This window comes from Ipomoea triloba, chromosome 15 (genome assembly GCF_003576645.1).
Source record: "Ipomoea triloba cultivar NCNSP0323 chromosome 15, ASM357664v1".
NCBI classification, from domain to species: domain Eukaryota; kingdom Viridiplantae; phylum Streptophyta; class Magnoliopsida; order Solanales; family Convolvulaceae; genus Ipomoea; species Ipomoea triloba.
Genome location: NC_044930.1, coordinates 25,307,372 through 25,331,468, shown reverse-complemented (window position 1 = coordinate 25,331,468; position 24,097 = coordinate 25,307,372). Strand labels below are relative to the sequence as shown.

General features: G+C 33.1%; 3 protein-coding genes across 3 annotated transcripts; 1 reads left to right on the top strand and 2 right to left on the bottom strand.

Annotated features, from left to right (window-relative positions):
* The first annotated feature begins 651 nt into the window (after positions 1-651).
* On the top strand, positions 652-5,511 carry LOC116006559 (ankyrin repeat-containing protein At5g02620-like). Its single transcript, XM_031246989.1, has 4 exons — positions 652-1,417; positions 1,511-1,540; positions 3,557-4,122; positions 4,793-5,511. The coding sequence occupies exons 1-4, from the start codon at positions 718-720 to the stop codon at positions 5,390-5,392; spliced, it is 1,896 nt and encodes a 631-aa protein (XP_031102849.1). The 5' UTR covers positions 652-717; the 3' UTR covers positions 5,393-5,511.
* Positions 5,512-5,522: 11 nt separating this feature from the next.
* Positions 5,523-8,846, bottom strand: LOC116006560 (protein YIF1B-like). The gene is made up of 6 exons (XM_031246990.1): positions 8,687-8,846; positions 7,858-7,932; positions 6,999-7,174; positions 6,541-6,639; positions 6,302-6,453; positions 5,523-6,100 (listed from the first exon to the last, which is right to left on the bottom strand). Exons 3-6 carry the CDS (start codon positions 7,170-7,172, stop codon positions 5,713-5,715), a joined length of 813 nt encoding a protein of 270 aa, XP_031102850.1. The 5' UTR covers positions 7,173-7,174; positions 7,858-7,932; positions 8,687-8,846; the 3' UTR covers positions 5,523-5,712.
* A 4,748-nt stretch (positions 8,847-13,594) lies between these two features.
* LOC116005469 (transcription repressor OFP8-like) lies at positions 13,595-14,278 on the bottom strand. The gene has a single exon (XM_031245674.1). The coding sequence runs from the start codon at positions 14,263-14,265 to the stop codon at positions 13,606-13,608; it is 660 nt and encodes a 219-aa protein (XP_031101534.1). The 5' UTR covers positions 14,266-14,278; the 3' UTR covers positions 13,595-13,605.
* Positions 14,279-24,097: the final 9,819 nt, after the last annotated feature.

The window sequence follows — 24,097 nt, the reverse complement described above, 5'->3', positions numbered from 1 at the left end:
AATTACAATTTCATTTGATAATATAAACACAAGATGCGACACAATTTCATTTTAGATACACTGTAGTTTCATTTTATTATAAACACAAAAAAAAAATACGAAATTTGTTAAAATGTAACAGCTACCGTTTCTTTACTTTAAAAAACAACATCGTTTTGAGACTATGGTCCACGCTATAATAATTGTTCATTCTTATCCTTTTTTATCAATAATTCAGTATCATACTTTTCACTTTATCACTTCCCTTTTCCTCCCATTTTATCTATTCTAAAGAGTCTGCCACGTCATATTAGGGCATATAATGGCTCTAAAGTAATTGAGTACTACTACAGTGCTACTCATATTCCTTCCTTCTATTCCATTCTATATTCTCTACTTATATGTCATTATATGTCATTCTTTGATTCATTCAAAATAATATAAATAATAATTTTTATTACTTTATTTTTATCTAATAAAATCAAGACACATGAAAAACATTTTACCCATTTGAAATCCATTTATCATTTTCCAGAGTGATTTCTTTTTTATTGACATGACAAAAGTTTATCGAATGCCGACAACCTGCATAGCTGGATAAAGAAAAGTATGATTGAGATTGGTCTTTAAAAAATAAAATTGGAACAGATGCGTTTTATCCCATAATATTTCTTTTCCCTCTCCTTACTCCATTCTCAAACTCTCAAACTACAATTATTGTGGGCAAATACTACTCAAATGGAACGCATTGATAGGATGTTGCCGGATTTGTACAAAGCAGCGGTGAAAGGTAAACCGGATGATTACTACGAGGTTTTACGGCGGATGGAGTCGTACAAAACATCGGGAGAAGGTTATGAATCCGATGATTATTACGAGGTTTTACGGCAGATGGAGGAGGTCGGGGTTGGGCGCCAGGTTACCCCAAAAGGCAACACGGTGCTTCACGTTGCAGCTCTCCACGGCCAAAAACACTTCGTGGAAAGGCTCCTCCTAGATCGTGAAGACACCTATCCCATGTTACTTGCCAAGAACCATAAGAACAGAACTGTCTTACATTGTGCAGCGGAGAAAGGGCATGCCGAGATTGTCTCTGTAATCATAAATAATGTGACCAAGAAAGCTGTAGAATCTGGTGTTGGAGTGAGAGAGATGATACAAATGACTGATATTGTGGGGGACACGGCCTTGCACAAGGCAGTGCGTATGGGACACGTGGAGGTGGTGAAATTGTTGATTCAAGAGGATTGCGAATTCGAGTACCCTCCCAATGATGCTGGAGAGACGCCAATTTACATAGCAGCAGAGTCAAATAGAGAGGATCCATTACTAGAGAAATATGGAGAATGTTTGGTGGAAATGGTCCAAAGATTTGAAAAGCCTTCGTATGGTGGACCGTTGGGTCGAAATGCACTCCACGCAGCAGTGTTGTCTGGGGGTAAATACTACATTTTCCGTACTATTTTCTTACAAGCTAAGTATAAAATTTTATATTTTATTTGTGACGCGTTTTTGTATACTATGATTATAGGTATGTCTGGCCTGGCGTTCCTAAATACAGGTAATATATTTACCACATTAGAAAATGACTGTTGTAACTTGTAAGTAATATATTGGGTTTATCGAGTGGGTTTATCGAGGCAAACCCCACTCCTCTTCTGAGTATGTGAGTAAACCCTCGCCCTGCGATCCTAGCCGGCAAAGGACCACAAGGAGGTTAACCAGCCTAGGTTGCCCATAGCTGACCGGCTCAAACCCGGGTGACAGACGGTTTCGAACTCAGGACCTCACGGCCGCGAGCGTCTTGGTCATGCCACTCAGGCTGCCCTTACGAGCAACTTGTAAGTAATATATGTAGGGAAAGGGAAAGCTTGGCATTTTCTTCATATATAATAATAATGGGTAGTTTCAAATGTGACATTATGAATCACAAATGTATGCCAATTTTTAATAAATTTAAAAATCATATATGCAATGATTCTTGAAATATAAAAGATTACTTTTGACTCAAAAAAAAAAAAAAAAAAAAAAAAAAAAAAAAAGAGATAACTTTTCACTATGAGATTTGGACTGAATTTAAATTAAGTTAAGTAGGAAAGACTCGAGGGCTATTTAGGTCTTGAAATAATTAAAGCGTAAGGACATTGTTTTTAGGGCCTAAATTTGGTCGATAAATAAAGTTAGGGGCTAGAGTGCAAATATTGAAAGGATGGGATGTAAAGTGGATAGGGAGAGAAAGTTGGGGGGCCAAAATATGGTAAGGCGTAAAGTACAAGGGGCCAAAGCGCAAAGACTGAAGGGATGTGTATTGAGAGGGGGAGAAAATTTGGGGGCCAAAGTGTGTTAATGGTAAAGTACATGGGGCCAGAGTGCAAAGATTGAAGGGATGGGATATAAAGTAGAGAAGGGAATAAAGTTTGGGGGCCAAAGTGTGGTAAGGTGTACATGTTGTCATAGTGCAAAAGTGAAAAACTTAGAAAAGTTGAGTCCATTTGGGCAAATAGTAGTGGACTTTACTAGAGGGGAGTCTCTTAAGGAAAATGGGGGTGGGCTTCTTTCTAGAAAAGGGCTAAGGGCGTGTTTGACAACGCGATATGGATTAGGATCTAGAAAAGCATGGTTGAAGAGAAGGGTGGTGCACCCCATAGCCCCGATTATGAGTTCGCTAGTGAGTGGTGGACCCTGACATACCTGAGTGGACCATGGCGGATTGCTCTTGGTCCACGATCACAAGGACTTTTAGCTCCTCGCCCAGCAATGCGCTCAAACAATAGGGCACCAGGTGGCACCCCTGACCTTGGTTTCAAGTCGGCCGATGAGTGGTGGACCACTCGAGGAAAGTCGATAGTGAAAGGGGTTGAGTCGTACAGTGAGGTGGACGTTTCAGGGTAATCAGTATCGAGTTGAGCTATTTTTGAGTGATTGGAGAGTACCTTAAACTTGCTTTGCAACGTGGTGTGCGGAGAATTGTTTGGTTGGAAAACTTGGCACCTGATAGGACACACATGTGGCTGGCGATGACAGAGCGCTATATATGGCTCATGCACTTGTTCACGACATGCATGCAACCTTAGGAGTTGTATAAAAGGCAGGGGTGTTGTTTAGTTCATAGCATCATCAGCTCTCTTCTTCTCCTCTTGACTTCTCCCTTAGCAAGGGTGCAATGTGTCAATTGTCCTCTCTGTGTCGGGCAATTGTAATAGTCCGCCAACTTGTGGTTGGGCTCGTTAGTCAGGCCACTTGGACCAAAGTTATTTCCTCTATTTATTTAATACACTTGTACATAGCCAAATTATATTGTTTCAATGGTCTTGGGCGCTATTAATCCAATAAAATTTTTGTACCGATTATCCATTATTAGCCCAGTTTTATGGTGACTCCGGTCCATTAAAAACCCATCAACTGTAAACCAAATATAAATCTCTACCATCTTCATCAAAAACCCATCAACTGTAAACCAAATATAAATCTCTACAATCTTCATCAAACGTATAGTAATTGATACGAGATGGCCGGGTATAGCAGCTTAGTTTATAAGGTATTTGATAATTTCATAATTCTATGGTTATATATTCAGATACGGAATGCATGAGTTTACTGTTGGAAAAGGAGATCTGTCTGTGTGAGATGAAAGATGATTTTGGTTGGACGCCACTGCACTACGCTGCAAGAATCAACAATCGGGAGGGCATTGACACTATACTTAAAGCAAAAAGCTCTGCAGCTTACATTCGCGCAGGCAGAGAAGATGATTGGACAACTGTATTTCATATAGCAGCCAGGGAGGGGCACGATAGAATTATGGAACACATATCAAATCGTTGTCCAGATTGTTGGGAAATGGTGAATAGTAAAGGGCAAAACGTCCTTCATGAGGCAATCCAGAGTGGTGAAATGGATGTGTTTAAATACATAGAAAGGTGTAACCAACTTGACAGCCTTGCTTCTGAGGGAGACGAGGATGGCAACACACCAATACACCTGCTTCCCATTTATGAAGACTATTGGTCGGAAGAATTTGTGCAAAATCTCCTCCGTAAGGATAATAAGAAGCAACTGGTCTTCAATAAGCAACACCAAAATCCAACAGACAGATACATGGAACATGTTGGAAATCTCTTCAATTTTAATGATACCACTGATGTAAGTACACCAACCCGCCTTTGATAATATGTCTTAATTTATTTATTATTATTATTAAATTAAAGGAAAATGGTCAAATAGGAGCTCAAATTTTATCTGAAAAGTCAATTAGACACTTAAACTTTTTAAAGTTACAACTAAACTCATCAACATTTTATTTTAGTGTAATGAAGCCTAAAAATCAATTAGTGACTTGTGATAGTAGGTTATTAGGGTTTCAGCAGTCTTTTGGTGGTACTCTGACTTATTCTCGGCGTCATTTTCGACAATAAATCAGTCGGGAATCGGCGAAGACAACGGAGAATGTAACCCAGATGATTGCCTTCTTAGCCAAGAAGGCGACCCATCCTTCACCAGCAGAAGGTGGCCACTAGATCACCTTCTCACCAGAGAAGGTATTAAATAGGTCGGAGTATCGCCGGAGGGCTACTGAAACCTTAGTGACCTGCTATCACAGGTCACTAATTGGTTTTTTTTTTTTTGAGTTTCATTGCACCAAAATAAAATGTTGATGAGTTTAATTGTAACTTTGAAAAATTTAGGCTCCTAATTGACTTTTCAGGTAAAGTTCGATGACCTATTTGACAATTTTTCTTTAAATTAATTGTGACAAATTAAAGAAAAAAAAAACTAACTAACTCTAAGAATGAAAATGAAATAATTATTGCAGGAACACTACTTCGAACTTTATGGGCGTTATGGTCAACGTGCTGATCTCACAAAAAATTCTAGAAAGAAAATCAGTAGTACTAAGAAAGGCTTTGATATTAATGAAATGGTCGACTTTGGGGTACGAAAGAGTGAAACAAACATCATTGTAGCTACCTTGATAGCAACCATAACCTTTGCAGCTGGGTTTACAGTCCCAGGAGGATACAACAGCAATGTGGATTCTGAAGAAGCAGGGAAGGCCATATTAATAAGGAATGCGGCGTTTAAGGCTTTTGTTGTTACCGATGTTGTTGCTTTCATATGCTCCATGTTGGCTGTATACATTTTCGGTTCCGTGGTGGAATATGCTGCAACCCCATATATCGAGAGGTACAGAATTGTGATAAAGCTATCCATTTTGGGGACTAATGCTATGGGCTTGGCATACCTAGGAGTTGGAATCGCATTCCTGTGTGGGATGTATGCAGCTTTAGAGCCTTCACTTCCTCTCGCCATTGCCGTTTTGGCCTTGGGTGCCGCCATTCCCCTCCTCGCTTGTTGTCGCTACAAAAAGATATATCTTCCTCAGGCGGCTATTATGAAGATGTTCAATATTTAAATTTTCTTATTAAATAGGAGTAATAAATTACTTTAATTTAGATTGAATACATTATTGTAAATAAGGATTATCTGCTTTTGAGTTTTTACAAAAAAGAATGAATGGCAAGGTTGTGACAAGTGTAATACACTGGATATAAAAAGAACCTCAAACACTACCAAGCGTATGGTACATTTTTGCTGGATAAAAGATACATTAGATCAGAACTCTGTCAAATATTCAGAAAAGCACCAAAAGATATTACAGAAAAAAAATGTCCCAGAAAATTGACATTCTGTTGGACTCGAGGTTCTATAGCTATGGAGGTATGGGGGAGTGCTTCAAAAGAACCAACTAATGCTGATCTTTCCAAGCCAGAATAGAAGGGGAAACTGAGACAGGGCGATGAAGAGGAGGAGATAATGATGCCGGCTTGAATCGTAAGTCCTCACCTCTGCAAAGAGTACCCTCTTCATTGTTTTCACCAGGAATATCCCCATGCATAGACCAGCCCAGGGCATCAAAAAGTAGTAAGAATAATTCCATAAAATCTTCCCCAAGATAGCCACAGACAAACCCGTAAAAGTGTATCCTGCATATGCCACAATGTCCAGAAAAGGTGCTTCTCCGCTACCAAGTGAGAAAAGTGTCATCTTCAGCAATGAAACTTGTAAAAACCAGCCAACTAAACCCTTCATGAACAGCCAGTTTAGGGCTTCAGGGCTAAACCTGGCAAAGGTAAGCAATAAAACCCTATCCATCAGAATAATATACTAAACCTTACAGTCTTGGCCCTGTTTTGGGTGGCCAGGTGGGGTGGCGTTGGGGGTTGGGGGGTTGCACAAGGAACACAAATCCATTAACCACATTCAGGAACGAATGATCTGTGAGAACTTGTGGTCAAGTATATACGAGTACAAGCTCACTCACCTTCCCTGGAGACCCAACGACAAACCAGCAAGAACAACATACGTGCCAAATGCCATAAATGGGATATACAAATCTGGAGCATTTATGTCATAGATTGGGGGCTTATAGGAAAGCCTACCACCTACTGGCTCAGTGATCCTTGTCCAATGACCCTACAATCGATGGTAGAAAAGATGTTACTTCCAAAAAAAAAAAAAAAAACCAAGAACCAGGAACCAGGAACATGGACTGAATCTTACCCTATGCAGGAATGGGAAAAGTACAACTTTCAATTTGTTCCTCACATATTGGTCATTGACTTGGAAGTAGTATTGGGGATCAGAAAAGTATCTACTAATCTGTTCATTTAAACAAGTTGGAAAATATAAATGAATTTTGAACTGTTACAAATAAAAATAGTACTATACCATTTCTATAAAACACCATGAGCAATATAAAGCTTTCACTCAGAGGAAGAAGGGGGGGATGGATGGAGGAATAAGAAATTATTCCAGCCATTATGTTGGAAAAGAAAAAGGGAAAAAACAAAGAAAACATCCCGCAGCGAGAACATAAAATCTGAAAGGGCAAAAAATTGATCTTTGAAGGAATGATATTCATTGACACAAAATTTTTAAATGTAAGATAATTGTTACATCACACAGCTTGGATTAAAACAAATAGCAGTCACTCGCACCCTTGCATGCATGCTACTTACATTGCTTTGTACGTATTCAGAGCTTGAACCAAGAATTTTCTCTCCATAGGCACCTAATCCACCTCTTATTAAACCAGACCCTGCACCATAGAATGCATTTCCAAATGGATTTGGCTGCTGCATAGTAGCCGGCGGTCTAGGAACTCCAGGCTGTGCTCCAAGATTATCATACATATCTATGGCAAAAAAAAAAAAAAAACACTTATTCTCTAGAAAATATTGGATAAACAAAAACACATCTTGTTCCATCCTTCAAGATGTATGATTATCAACACCTTTGAGATCAAAAGTGTTGAAAAATAAAGAGTTAGGTTTATGTATGGGGTTGTGTCTGTTTATGATTAGGTGTCAGTTTTACTTACAGTTATGTGTATGTGTATATATATGTACTATGTTTCTTTCTTAGAAACACACAGATAATATAGAATCATATATTTTCTATATCTTTCAAGTACTTGATTCTTCAACTTTGCTTCCACCTAACTGGCGGGTGGTTGCTATTCCCCACCCGCCAGGCCATTCCATCCTCCAAATTCAACAAAAAGAACCAAAAATTTTTTAATGCAGTGTCTACATGCAAAAATAAATCCACTAAAGCTGGAACGCGATAAACTCAATAATGTAATACAATATGCTTTAGTTGGTAAAACTGGGACATGAAATACAAGTAGGAGGAATGCATGCAGTACTAATGTACTATAGTGCTACAAAAAACCACTAACAAGCAAGAGCTGTAACATTCTCTTCACATGATTTTAACAAAAGTCCAATGCCAACCAGCCCAGATGATAATACTCTTAGCACTTCCATAGAACTGTTTAAGAAGTTGAAGCACATGCTTTACAGTTAAGTAGCTAACCTCCACAAATCTAAAACCGGCACGATTTTCGCTGAAATGAAAATTTTTCCTTTATGACTTGATATATCAATAAGTCTGCAATAGTTCACCCAAAAAAAGGAGGTTATCTTCAATCTTCTAAACATTGCAGCTTATATGTATAGAAAGTAGAAACACAACTCTAAACAACCCCATAGCATAGTAACATGTAACTCTCCCAAGCTATGCTACCAAAGATAAATTTTACATATAAGATTAAACCAAAAGCATAATTAGCTCATGCTCATTTTCCACACCATATTTTGTAACCAGAATTCAGATAGCCATCAAAACTCAATGTCTCAAACAACATTAGAATTCCAATTCATACTTCCACCATTTCAGTACTTCAATTCAACTGCAATGCGTAAATATTCAACAGCAATTGTGACAGTAACACAATAAAATACATCACCATCAGCTTATCAAACCATAAGACAATTGTCAATACCAGGCTCATCTTCAAAGCAAAATCAATACTCAGCATATAAGGAAACAACAGATTAACGAAGGAATGAAAACTAGGTTCCTGAAGAAACAACAACATCAATGAATCATCCTATATATGTCAGAACTTCTTTGACTTGCCTACTAAGGAACCAGTGAAGCAACACTAACAGAACAACAAAAACGCTTAAAATCACACAACAACAAATCAGATTGAAATTGAAACCAGAAAAGCAAAAAAATAAAAATAAAAACTTATAAATTCATTGAAGAATGTTGTACAGATAGAAACATGCGAAAACATTGGGATTTGTATATTGAGAAAATTAAGCAAAAACGATTTGGGAAGAGATAAGAGGCGTACCAATGAGGAGCTGAAATGAAGAAGACAAGGAAGCTAGGGATCGGAATCCGTAGAGCGAGGAGAATTTGGAAGCCGTGTATGGGTCGATGGCTTCAGTCGATCTAAACCCGATTGTTGCGTGGATCGCATTAACAATGTCGGTACCGGATTTTAGACACAAATAGTCAAACCGGTTTTATATGAATCTAATGCCTAAGTAGGCGTTTTGATTTTTTCATTCTTGGTTCGGTTTTGATTTGTTTGGTTTTAAAAATAAAAAATAAAAAATAAAAATAAAAATAAAAAATAAAATATTTGATTTAATATTATAATTTGGTTCAGTTTAAAAAAAGTTCACTTTCGGTTTAGAATTAGTTCGATTTAGATACCATGAACTCGTATGTTGTTCTCCCTTAATAAAAAATAAACTTTCAATATACTAAAAATGAACCTTTAAAAAATAAACATTTAATGTATTAAAAATTAATTTTTAGTATACTAAAAATGAATTATATGAAAAAAAATTAAAAAAATCATTCTTGTTTGATTTATCTTTCAAATATTATTTGTGAACTATTACAGGAAACTTATTAGATACAAACTCTCAAATAGTAATTACAAATTTATCTTGTCATCTAAAAAGAAGTCATTAATTGAGCCTTGACCAATAGGTGAAATTGGTCCCAAATTTCGGATCTTCATGGGCGAATTTGAATTACCCACTTCTATGTCTAGGCATTACGATTTTGGGCCTATTATATGTGAATTACTAACACCAAATCACACAATTCTTCTTCAATCATTATTGTATGGACCATGGTTCACACAACTGGACCAAAAATAAAAAGTACATTATTTTTATATTGATGGAATATTATTTTTGTACTGTAAGCACATTATTTTAGGGTACATTATTTTTGTACTGAAGGTATATTATTTGATATATACTATCAAATAATGTACCTACAGTACAAAAATAATGTACCTTCAGTACAAAAATAATGTACTTTTTATTTTTGGTCCACACAGCTGTGTGGACCATGGTCCATGCAATAATTTGCCATTCTTCTTCTCCCGAAAAGTTGAATCCCAATCTCAATGACTCCTCACACCCCAGCTGAACAGAACATTTGGGAGGATGTAAATCACGGTGACTTAATAGCTCAACAGACAGGACCAAATGACGGTGCAAGAACAAGGTTAATCACCCAATCCTTATACCATGGACCAAGGTTTGCACTTTACAGTACCAATTGTTATACCATAAACCAAGATTCATATTGTATTGTGAACCAGGTATGTTAACTAGTCTTTTGCCAACCAGGATTATAAAGTGAGATTTACCTAATGTCATGTTCGGATAACAGTTGTGAGTTCTTTCGTCACCTAATAAAATACCAATATTGTAATTTTTATTTTTTGTATTATATTTAAAGCATTTTGAATTATGTAAAAAAATGTCACTACAACTAAAGATATAGGCCCTGTTTGGTAAATGGTTGTTGGCTGATTGGGTTGGCTGTTTGGGTTAGAAGGTATGATTTGTTGATAATATTAGCTGATTGTAGAAAGTTGTTTGATAAATTGGCTGTTAGCTGATAGCTATTTGGTATAATTTATTTTCTCAAAAAGCTAATTGAAAATGCTGCTTTGAGTAGCCTTTTGAATTTTAGCATTTTGGAGTTACAAAAAGCTTATTAACCAAACAACTAATAGTGATCAAATAAGTCAAAATTAGCTGATATGCTGATTATTTACCAAACAGGGCCATAATAAACTTTAAAGGGGATGTTTGGTTGGGTGGACAATTTTTCCATGGAGATTATTTTCCTTGAAATAGATGAAAATATTGATTTATGATGTTTTGTTCATGAAAATATGAAATTCATTTATTCCTCAAATTTGAGGAAAACAAATTCCTTGGTTGGATAAAAAATTTTGTTTTCCATGGAAGATGTGGGAAGAAAAATTGATATGATTTGACTATTTTAGTCTTTATACTCGTTATTTCTTACAATTATAAATCCAACCAAAAAACATAATTAGTATTCCCAATAAATTTTTTTCACTAACCAAACAACCGAAATTCATCTCCCTAGTACTTACTTTTCCATAAAATTTCAATTCTATTTCCCCTAAAATATTTTATGCGAACCAAACGAGTCCTAAATATTCATATTTAGAAGAAACTCATCTAACAACCTATATTGAAATCTTCATGATATTCATTATCTCAAAACTTTTCATTAAAAAAAAAACAAAAATAAAAGAACTATTGTCACTACTCAAAAGAGTCAAAGGTACACTCTTTGGAAACTTACCTTGTGATTCTAGTCGGTAAATAACCACCAAAAGGTCAATAACAACTCTCATAAAGAGTTAAACTTAAAAATCTTGTCATTATTAAACCAATTGTCTGACCAGCTCAGCTAAAACCTATATTACCCTAAGTTGTAGGTATACCATCTTATTCCACAGTTTGAGATACAATAATTTATCATTAACTTGAATAATGGTGTTATGGGCCTATGTTTTCATTTTCTTTTCATTTAATTAATATAAATCATATGAAAGAATATCTATATTAGAAATGATAAATGTATGTTTGAAGGGTAAATTAAACCTCATGATACATTATTGACACATGTCCTAATTATATTAAATGAATAATAATAATAATAATAATAATAATAATAATAATAATAATAATAATAATAATAATATGGAATAAGGGTCAAATAGGCCACCGAACTACACATTAAAATGCAATTAGGCCATCGAACTCAAAAACAATGCAATTGGGTCCCTGAACTACACAAATTCATGCAAATTAACCCAAAGTAACTTGTTGACTTGATATTTCGGTTACCAACTTTAAAAATAATATTTTAAAATAATTTTAAATTAATTAAAATTAAAATTAAAAAAAATATGAACAAGTCAATTGGGTCCTCTTTTTTTTTTTTAATTTTAAATTTTAAATTTAATTTTAATTAATTATTTTATTTAAAATTATATTAGAGTATTATTTTTAAAGTTGATAACCGGAAGATTAAGTCAAACAAGTCACTTTGGGTCAATTTACATGGATTTGTGTAGTTCAGGGACCCAATTGCATTGTTTTTGAGTTCAATGGCCTAATTGCAGTTTCGTGTGTAGTTCGGTGACCTATTTCCTTATTCCTAATAACTAGTTTTATATGCGCATTGCGCGAATGAGTTAATGCCCAATGTTTATATTTAAATAAATATTTGAAAGTATATCAATGCAATATTATATAGGAGAAGTTTATACATGTGTAATTGAATGCCAAATTTTTTTATTTAAATATCTAACTCAAAGTATATGAATCCAAGATAATATAGAAAATTCATTATAATTATTACTAAAATAAATGTTTGCAACCTTGTAAAATCGATAGTCTAAATATTTGGTCTAAAAATGATAGTCTAAATAAATACTACTTTTAATTTGAATTTTTCTAAGTTTTCTTAATTATCTTTTGAGTAACATTGTCATTGTCTTCATCTTTACTATTTGTTCTCTTCCTTTTTGTTGGTAGTGTGTTATTTGCGATTCAGTTATTGTTGGTAGCATAGATGACAATGTCATGCAATGAGATTATGATATAGGAGCCATGGACTTTCATTTAGGTGTTCTGCTTGGGGTTCATTTAGTTCAACCATTATTGTTGAATGAGTTGTAGTGGATAAAGAAATCCCTAGTTTAAGAAAAAAGATTGAATAAATTAATAAAAATTTGAAAATTTAAAATATTATGTATTCCAAAGATATTAAAATGTAGTTTCTAGCTTCAATTTGCTGGGTAATGGGTTATTTGAGTACTTTCATTGTCAACAAATCCCCCAAGTAGTTAATATGATTGGTTTCAAACTATTCTTTTTTATCTTTTTCATGGTATTAAAGAAATACATATGTATCATTTTTTGGTATAACTACTAATTTATTTAATTTAAAAAGAGTAAAATAAAGTGATTCCGCTTCAATTTGTTGGGTTATTATTTGAGTACTCTCTTTGTCAACCAATCCCCAAGTAGTTAATATAATTAGCTTCAAATTATTTTTAAAAAAAATTTCATAGTATTAATAAAATACTTGGTAACTAAATATACTCCGTATAACATTATTTTGTACTATAAATTTGATATTTAATTACAAGATATTGTAAAAATAAGATAATGGAGAATGTAATGAATATCAATTGATAAATTTGAATGTAAAGAATCTTTGCATGAGAGAAAATAAGGACAATATAACTAATGAAATTATTTCTCTTATTTAATTTAAATTTTTGATAATGAATAATTTTTTCAAATAAAGGTATTGTAGACACATAATTTTAAATTAAAGAAATACATATGTATCATTTTTTGTTGTAGCTACTAATTTATTTAATTTAATAAGAATAAAATAGAGTGAGAAACTTAATTATGTCAAATTTGATTGAGATGAGGTTCGAACCTAAGACCTTTCTTATAGAAATTAATGGGTAAGTTAAAAGTTAACGGAAAAGATAATATTTAACAGAAAACTTAACGGATAATCATAAAAGTAAGGTTAAATTTGGTAATCTCTATTAATAATATTAATATGAATTATCTTAACCATCTATTTGATTAAATAATTCATCTGAACCATCCATTTGATTAAATAATTTAACCGCCATTTTCTCTACCGATTTTAGGCCTAACTCTCTTTTAACTCTTATTAGTATAGTAGATTTTAGGCCTAACTCTCTTTGGCTCTTATTAGTATAGTAGATATTAACCCATCCACTTTTATTTTAAAGTATAATTATAATATGTCTATATAGAATAAAAATATGAGTACATGTTTTACTCTTTCTATATGCTCAAGAATACAATTTTTTTTAAAGTTTTTTTTTGTAATTATGCATAAAATAAGTCAGATACAATTTGGTTAATTAGTAAATAAAGTTTGAATAATCTCTAAATAAACCTCAACAATGACTTGATGGAAAAAAGGTGAATTCAAAGAAAGAAAACAATGCAATAGGGAATTGAGATCCTCAGCTCTGAAGATTTGTTTCTCTACAATCATCTCCATCATAGATTTCCTGAACTCTCCATAAGGATCACTTGTACTCTTCTCTATAGCAGACCAGCCACCCGTCCATCCTCTCCTCCTGGCCGCCGCCGTCGTCTTCCGGCGAGGCTTGCTGGTTTTCCGGCGACAACTCGAGGAGTCACTGTAATAATCAAACCGCCGATCCTCTTCGCTGAAAAGCGAAGAGGTGGTGGAGGTGGAAGCCGCCGGCGGTTGCGCCGCCGCAGGAGCGGCGGCGGAGATTGGCGTGGCAGGAGGGCAGCGCCGCCCGTCAATACTAGGAGAAAAATAACCTAAGACCAAGGTTGTTTTCTTGTCGTGATAACCCAAATCTCTGGTGCCCACCCGGTGGTCGGCGTCGCCGTCGCCGGCGAGGTTAATCTTGGGAAATTGGTTTTCGTGGCGGTTTCGGGCGGCGGAGATGGAGCTTTGGACTACGTCGGTGAGGGTTCTGAGGCGGCATGAAGTGAAGGAAGAAGGGAAGAAGCGAGAGACTTTGTGGTTTTCCATCATTTGAATGTTTGAATCTGTCAGTACATACATGCATGGATTATGGATAGGGGTACATATGAATGTAATATTTATATACGGGGCCAGAGTGAAATTAAATTTAAAAAATATAAAATAATAATGAAAAGAATCAATAAGTTAATGTGTATAATCACATGGGAGCAGTGCAGTGGGGTACGGTTCATCTGCAGGGGTGACAGTAAGTTTGAGACTAGTTGGTTTATTTTATTTTATTTTATTTCATTTTGTCAAGATAATTGAAATTAAAGATTTTTTATTATAAATTTTTGTTACATCCATATTTGAATTTTGAATTATTTTGGTAATGTGTTTTTGAAAGTAAAGGAATTAAGAATAATGCATATATATATATATATATATATATATATATATATACACACACTAAGCCAAAGACTTTGTGGTCTAGTAGCACCCTGTTTACACTCCCACATGGAAGGGAATGGGTTCGAGCGTAGTACTCAAAAAAATAGGATATGTTAGTCATAAGGAAAATTATACATTTGGTTTTTTAAATTATAGAAAATATAATGTTTTGTTCCTCAATGATATCTATCATCACTTTTTTCTCTCCGTTGTTTGTTCTTCTATAAGTTTTGTTAGGGTTTATTAAAAAAATAATAACAATTATGGGACAAAATGTAATGACGATATAATTGAAAGACAAGAAACATTAATTTTTCTTAAATTTAGAGACAAAAAGTATCATTTTTCCTCAATAATATGACGTTGACATAATTTTCTTTAAATTAATATGACATTATCAAATTAACATGTATATACATACTCTAGCTACAATTACCGCCATTGTTTAAAAAATAAATTAAATTCCACTTCAACAAAAATGACATCATTTTTAAGGATTTGAAAACTGTAATCAATTCTCTCTCTCCCTAAGTTAATGTTTAATTAATTACAGAATGAAAAAACAAAGAGTAAGTGATGAGGAAACTCGCAATCACTACACGTCGAACTTGGTCACATACTTCTTTTCAGAACTAATTATACTCAAGTTTAGCACAAAAGGGGAAATCCCTTCCTCAAGGAATTTTGTTTTTAGTTATACTCAATTGTACTCTTTTTTCAGATAACAAGGGAAACTCAAAATCATTTTTTGAGGATATGCACAGAATAAATCATGCCTTGTGACTGTAGCTAGCAAAGGACTATAAGGAGTTAAACCATTGAATAAGATTATGTAACTCTGCACTAAATCGACTTTGTAGTACAAGTAACAAAATTTTTTAAACATTCAAATTCAAAATATTGTTGGGTAATTAATGCTGGATGAGAAAGGCCATGAAATTAAAGCAAGTAAGTTTAGGAATGTACAAAATATATTATATGTTAAACATGTGCAGTACAAATTTCAAAATGGTGTCGAGATACATACATTCTTAAAGAATGGATGGCGACCCCCTACCCCTACCCTCACCCCCACGGCCCTACCCCACCAGAATTGTCTGTTCCTGCCAAACAACAACGTAACGAGGATATGATTGAGATTTTGAGAATGATAAGGTCAAATGAAAAATTCAACTATCACATTCAAAATTCTGGTTTTGTACTTTACATACCACTAATAATACTAGGAAATGGAGATTGAGCTAGCTGGTGGATGGTGAAGACTAATGATCGGCATGTAATATATATGATATGTACCAAGAATGATTTATCATTTATTTGTCCTTCTCTTCACGTGTGGGAATGTTAGGTCCAATGCATTGGACCAAAAAAAATACATAGAAATTAAAATAATTATAGTGCGTGTTTGGTTCATAGGTTTAGACATTATGAATGAAAATCAAAATCATAATTAGTATTTGGTCTACAACTTTTTATATACAACTATGAGATTTGATTACCCGTTCAATTAAAAAACATCATTTCTTAATTAAAAACTGGTATTATTCCATCATATTGGTGATCTGATCTTTAAATTTGGATTAGTGCTTTTAGATTTTTATTTTGATTTTTTGTTGTTCATATTGATGTTTTGGATGTCATTATATTAGAATCAATTCCCTTAGTTTTTATTTTTGTGTTTTTTAAACCTTTATTCCCATTATAGGTCATATATAACCAAACATCAATATTATATTTGTAATTATTCTAATTCTATCCTAGCTACTACCAAACATGCAATATACTTTCACAAAAACTCATTATTATTACCAATATTTTGATTCTCATTCCGATTATGGTTGAGAGTTAGTAATTGATGACACTGATTTTTATTTTTTTGGGTATTTTGTATATGTTAAGAGATTGTTAATTAGTAAAAATTGAACTCATGATCTTCAAGTATTAAAATCATGTTTAACCTATTTGGCTATCCCTTTCATGACACTAGACTCGTATATTATAATTATTAATCTTAACAGCATATGTATTGTCTCGATAAAAAGTTTAATCTAGTAAGAGTTTTATTAGAGCATCCATAGTAGTTGAGGTTTTTTTTTTTTTTTTTTTTGTAGTTTTTTATGTGTCATTAGTAGGAGAGATGAGAGGGAAAGAGAAAAAGAAAAAAGAGGGGAAAAAAACCCTGATCTGACACTTAAAAAAACACATACCTAGCGTGCCAGCTAGCGCGTACACTGCACGCGACCGGCTGGGTGTATGATGTGCGAGAAACGCACACAGTTTCATTCCTTTCCCTCTCTCCGGTGGAGCCCACAAAAAATCCAACATTGTAAAGTAACTCCATTTTTATATCTTTTGCAATCTCTCTCCTCCATATCAACATGCGCTGCTCCAAAAACCACAAAAAAATGCAATGCATTGATGTAGATGTTGTTTTGATAAAAGAAAACAGGAGCCCCATATTATTTAACTACTATAAATAAAATTTAAAAATTTATAATTAGAGTCACATTTGTGTGAGACTATCTCATGGATTTGTGCGACTAGTTGGGTTGGGCCGAATTAATATAAAAACGAAATACTTATACTGAAAATGTAATAATAATAATAATAATAATAATAATAATAATAAGGAATAAATTATTTGTTACTCGTAAGAGAGAGAATGTAATACTTATGAGGAAACATATAATACTTTTAAATCAAAATGTAAACGTATTATATATGTTTTTTTTCAAAAGTAGTATACTTTTCCATATAAATAATAAATATTTTATTCTTAATTAGTACTCCAGCTGTCACAATTTATCTATCTTACTTACTATTCATGGGTCAAACCAACTATTTTTTCTTTGCTTATTTTTATTAACATTTTCTTTTAATTTTTAACTTTGATTTTTTATATTTAATAGTACTTTTAATGTATGTAGTTTCAAAATATATAAATTTTACATACTAATTCTAAATTAAATTGAAACTAACTTTAGTCAAGTCTCGTTAACTGAACTCGACACATAAAATTAGACAAAAATAATATTATATTTTGTAATATGAGTATAATATTTTCAATCCGCCTCACGAATAAGTTTTTGCCTTATAATTAATGTACTAGATACTTCTTTTTTCTTTTTTTTTTTGAAAAATGTACCAGATATTAATTCATTTATAAACCAAGTTGTGGCAAGTTGAGAACCGGAGACAAATTAAAATTGAAATACGGCACACATGAGTAGCCAACTTGATTTTGGGAAAAAACTAATTCGTAATACTAGAGTTTTTCTTTTTCTTTTCTCTTCTTTTTTTTTTTATTTAAATTTTTGATACGTTTTTGTAAGTGTGATTAAGAAAGAGAATATGAATGGAAGAGAAAAAGAGAGAGAGAAAAAAAACAATATGTCAGCGCCTGTGACGCGCCAGTGGGCGCATTTGTGCCTGTCACGCGAGGCTTTGCGGCTGGAATTTCTGTGCTGTGAGTCCCATTTTCTGCAACAAAAAATAAAATAAAAATCAAACTCTTATAGATGAGACCATTTCCTTCTCTCTCTTCCTTATCTCTCATTCATATTGGCACTGTTACCATAAAAAATCATGAATAATCCACAGATGTGGATGCTCTAATCCATTTTGAAACAATCATACTCACGTGGCGTGCCAGGCAAGACCATTCACCTGATGCGTTGAAGTGTTGAACAACTATTGATAGTCAAGAAGTGCATTTTTTTAATCAGTTAATTAATTAAAAATAATACATAAACTCTCAAGGAGTAAAACTCCTATCACGTGTTATAATTTTATTTATTGAAGAAAATAGATGAATGATAATTCTGGCTCATTATTTTTCTAAATGAATTAAACTAGGGCAACAATGTAGTGATCAAAAAATGTTTAAAAAACTATCTTAATAGCTAGAGTTCAGTCATAATTCAACTCTAAATAAATTTAGTTTGTCTTAGAAATATAAAAAATTATAATACAAAAAAAATATAAAAATAAAAGTTCACGGATTGGTACTAACTTGCGTATTCAAATTTATATCCGTTGTTTACTCATTTAAATATGCAAGTAGAATAATTTGGCTAAATCCCACCCTAGAATAATTTGGCTAAATTAAATTAATCAAATGTCAATTAAATATCCAGTACTGCATAGTATTTATTGTCTGCAATTTCTGCAATAGGCATTTATAGATCAGAGTACACATTACCTTAATTTTTGGTGCATGTGATATCAAGTTGACATTCTTATGTCCTAATTTATCAACATAGCGTATTATATCAGAATTATTTTTCTCAAAAGGTTGAATCTCCAATTCCAAGGGGTCCCCACGATCCGACTCGAAAGCATCCGGGATGGCAAGATGGACACCAATAACAACATATCTACTTGATAGAATAGGTTACAGAAAGAATAATATTATCGAGAATAGACCAATTCTGTTGTTTGATAAATTATTTTATTTTTAAGAATAATATTTCTGATAATGGTCTACTCATATTGCAAAGGGAAAATAACGTAACTATTCTCATGAGGACCTTGTATTAAGTTATTAATTATTCTGTAGTTCTCAAGAATATATTATATTTGATAATATTTAATTCATCCTTATCTATTTTTATGTATTATAAATGTATTCTATAATAACAACAAGAAATGTTGTTGTTGTTGTCAAAAAATTTAACAAAAATGACATGTTAAAGCAGTTATTTTGAGGCTTTGTTTTGAGTGGAATTAAATTACGATTTAGGTCTGGTTAAAGTGAATTGAATTCTCTTAATTCAGATAATTAATGTGACATATTATAAACTCAAAACGGATAATGAATAAATGAAAAATTAATTGTTAACATATACTCATTAAGTTGAAAAATTTATTAATGAGTTTTTAAAGGTTTTGAAGGAACACGTGTCTCATGTTGAAAAAATATGAAATTTTGTATTAGTATAAATATGTAGGGACTTTATCTTCCACATATAGCGGTGCACATTAACATTTGTCCTATTTAGTTATATGATTTAAAAAAATTAAAATTCGAATTAACTACCTTAATCTCTTTGGATAAAGATAATTTAGTTTGTTGTCCCTACCAAGTACCAAGCAAAGCATTTCAAAACAAGAAAATTAAAGTCGTCCAACATAGTACAACCAATTTGAGATCCCTACAATTTTGCATTTCAAACTTCGCTCAAATGGAACCAAAAGCAACCCGACAGACTACACATGTGTTAATTGGTTGGCTTCATGTTTTACCACTTCTCACGGCAACTACAAACCTCACCTTAGGATAAGATGAAATTTGAAATAATCTTTCTTAATGCTTCTAAGTATTATCCCACCACAATTTTGTTTAGGATGAGGAAGAACTACCGTCACTACTCGAGAGTGTGTATATGATAAATATCGCATTGTGACATAGTCGATAAAGAATCACAAGAAAATAAAACAATATATGTTACTTATATCTGATCTGCTCAAACTAAGTATGCCAATAGACCAGAGTCGAACCTAAAATTTTAACTTATGGATACTAGCTAAGTCAATAATTTGACCAGTTGGGTTGTCACATGCCACCACAATTTTGACTTTTGGTGATTTGGGTTGTGTATAATTTTGTAGTGAATTTGTCTTTTTACAAATCAAAAGCTGCACTGTGATCCCATATGTGCTAGCTAGCTAGTGCTGTCAATATCACATGCATCTTATATACCACAAGAAGTTCATTCATCATTGTATGTCTTCTGGTGTTGGTTTGTCCTAAAATGACACAAGTTTGCTCTCACTGGGCATTTTGAATTCAAATGGTTTTCTTCCCTTTGCAAATTGCAATATTAAGATTTAAGAGTGAATATTTAATTGCTTTAAGAATACAGTTTCAATTCATGAAATTAAATATGGTGAGATAAGCTAAGTGTTTAATGATGCAATGGTGAGTACGGTGAAATAAGAATGATTAGAGTAATGACAGTGAGATTAAAACAATCAAACTCTAATTGCATTGCTTTGATCAAATCCTTACTCATCGAATTAAAAATTCTTAACTGGCTGGAGCAATAGATTACTCCAATTGTTCTTAGAAAAATTCATTTAGGGTATATTTGAAAATCTGAAAAGACTTTTTTTTTTTTCTAGTGTTTGACTATCAAGCAAAATTAAAACAGAGTGCTACAATTGCTCTTAGGGAAATGCACTTGTGCACTACTCCAAATGCTATAGTTCTTTAAACGGAACACATTAAATTAATACGGAGTATTAAAGAGTAAAAAGTAAAGGTTTATTGCCAAAAAAAAAAAACTTAAAACATTTATGTTTTGTGACAATTATATCAAAATGTTTAAAACTTTGTGAAAAACTCAAACTTTTGTATTTTATAAAAAGTACATTTAATCATTCATAACAATTATATTACAACTTTTAAAAATTGACAAATTACTAACAAATATTTATATTTTGTAACGATTATAATTTTCAATTTAACAAAATACTCAATCTAACATGATTTTATTGAGTTTGCCCAGCAAACTGTTTTTTTTTTTTTAATTATAGTATAAGATCATTTTCTTAAAGAACACAATGTATCAACAAAATGTACTCTATACAATTAAAATTTAAAAAATTAAACTCCTATAAAAATACTTTATATACATAAAATCATGTTGAACTAACTATTATATTATAACTATCAATAATACATAAATCAAGAAAATTATATTATTTTTCGAGTTAGATACTATAATTTGATATAATTATTACAAAACATAAAAGTTTAGATATTTTTCATCAAGTATAAGAGGTTTGAATATAATTAGCGCAATGCCTAACTGTTTAAATTGTTTTTTTTGGTACTTCAGACAAACCCACGATACTTTGACTGTAAGTCCTTATAATATCAAGCACAACAAGAGTAGTTCCTCATACCCCGTCCGTAGCATTATCACCCACCCCCTAATCACATGCTTGCCTTATATAAACAAGGAAGTCAACGTATTTATTGCGTTACTTAAACATTAAGCACATAAGTGATTGCGCGATTTTGGGTGCTCTCTAGCCCGGCATATTTCTCTTGCAGTCATATACAAGAGTGGTTGTCCACTTTAGCCTTAGGGATGCAAATGAGCCAAGTTGTTCGTGAGTTGTTCAATCTATGCATGTTTGGTTTATTACTACTAGTACTAGCATTCTACCATGTTATGCACAGTCTAAAATTATGCTTGGAAGTCACACCATTTATTTTTTTTTAGCAATACTAATTTGTTTGTTAATTTTAAATGTCACAACATATTGCTAATAAATATTAAAAAGCATACCTTTATTGATCAATATAAAAATTTAGAAAAAAAATATATAAAAAATATGAGTTCTTAAAAATTGACAATTGACAATGAATAAAAATAAACCACTAATATACTCTATTATCTATTAAACTAAAATTAATAGTACAAACATAAAATTACTCATAGATTAAAAAGAAGTATTTTTCATACGAGTTTAACTCACTGGTTCAGTAGGCAATATTTGTAAGAAGAAACCAAGGATCAAACATCGACAACTAGGGGTGGGCACTTCGGTTCGGTAAAACCGAACCGATTGAACCAAACCGAACCGCACCGAAGTAGTTCGGTTCGGTTCGGTATAAATCGAAAGAACCGAATGGTACTTAATATAGAGAAATCGAACGGTTCGGTTCGGTTTTTTACCGAACCGAACCGAAAACCGTTCGGTTTTTTTAATATATATAATAAATAATAATAATTAATATTGATCCGTGATGAGGGGATGATGGATGAACAAGATATTACTTTACAATTTGGATTGCTATGTTAATTTTGTGTTTGAATTGTTTTGTTTTTATGTAATATTTATATTTTAGACTTTGGATTATGCGAATATGTATTGTTTGGCAGTGTGTTATTTGGAAAATTAGTAAATGTTGAAAATTGAACATCCTAAACCGAACCGAATTCCGAACTGAAACCGAATCGTTTCATACCGAACCGAAACCGAACCGAACTTTATTGTAAAACCGAATGGTATCATTTTTTGTAATACCGAAATACCGATACCGAAACCGAAATCGAAAAAAACCGAACCGAATTCCGAAGTGCCCACCCCTATCGACAACGACAGTGTGTTGATTGAGTCCAAAGTGGACATATCACTTAGGCGCACCGACATTTGGCCCTATCTGCAGGGCTATTGAATCACTATGATTTACATCTTCCCAAAATGTTATGTCAGGCTACGGTGTGGGGAGCTTTTGGGGTTGGAGATTTAACCTTTTGGGATAAGAAATGTAATTTGGATCAAATGATATATAATTAATAGCCTAATGGCCCAAATTATATGAGATGACTTCTTAATATAGTTCGTAGACCAACATGCTTTCAAGACCTTCGTACATTTAATGGAGTTGAGTATGAAACATTCAGAGATGCATGTTATGCAAGGGGATTACTAAATGATGATAAAGAATACATTGATGTATTTGAGGAGGCAAGTCCTTGGGTCTTCTGCTCAATCAATGAGAAAACTCTTTGTCACATTATTGACAACCAATTCATTGAATAGGCCATAAGTAGTGTGGAGTTTGGTATGGCAACATCTTGTTGAAGACGCAAACACAAGCCAACGAAGATTACTTCAAAATAATATATGGTATGTCATTTATGTTTATGTATATGTTTTTTCAATTCTCTACATGATATATGTGATATTTCATATTCATTATATTCATAACTGTAATATTTTGTAACTACAGAACTTATCTTAAATGATGATGATGATAAGAAAAATTTTTGCGCTGATTGAGATTGAGCGATTGCTACAAGTCCTAAATAGGTCTTTGAATTGAAAGAATTCCCGCCAATGTCTCTACTGAATTTTGACTCATAGATGAACTCTGGAAATAGACTGTTGTATGAGGAGTTGGATTATAATCGCCAAGCTTTGGTTGAAGAGAGTGTCCTTTTGGCAAGCAAACTTACTAAAGAACAAATGGTGGTTTATGATTCAGTCATTGAAGATGCTATGACAAAAAAAGGTGGTATATTTTTTGTATATGGGTATGGTGGCACTGGGAAGACATTTGTATGGAAAGCTCTATCTTCAACATTGCGTTCGAAAGGTGAAATCGTCTTGAATATTGCTTCTAGAGGTATAGCTTCATTAATGTTGCCTTGCGGCAGCACTGCACACTCAAGGTTTGCAATACCAATTTCCATAAAAGAAGACTCAACATGTAACATGCGGCCTGGCATTGATTTGACAGAGTTGATCATTTGAGCTAGATTAATAATTTGGGATGAGGCACCGATGATGCACAAACATTGTTTTGAAGCGTTGGATAGAACAATGAGAGACTTATTAAGGTTTGCTAATCGAAGAAGTGCATATCAAACATTTGGTGGTAAGACTGTTTTTTTTTTTTTTTGGGGGGGGGGGGGGGGGGTTTTTAAAAAAA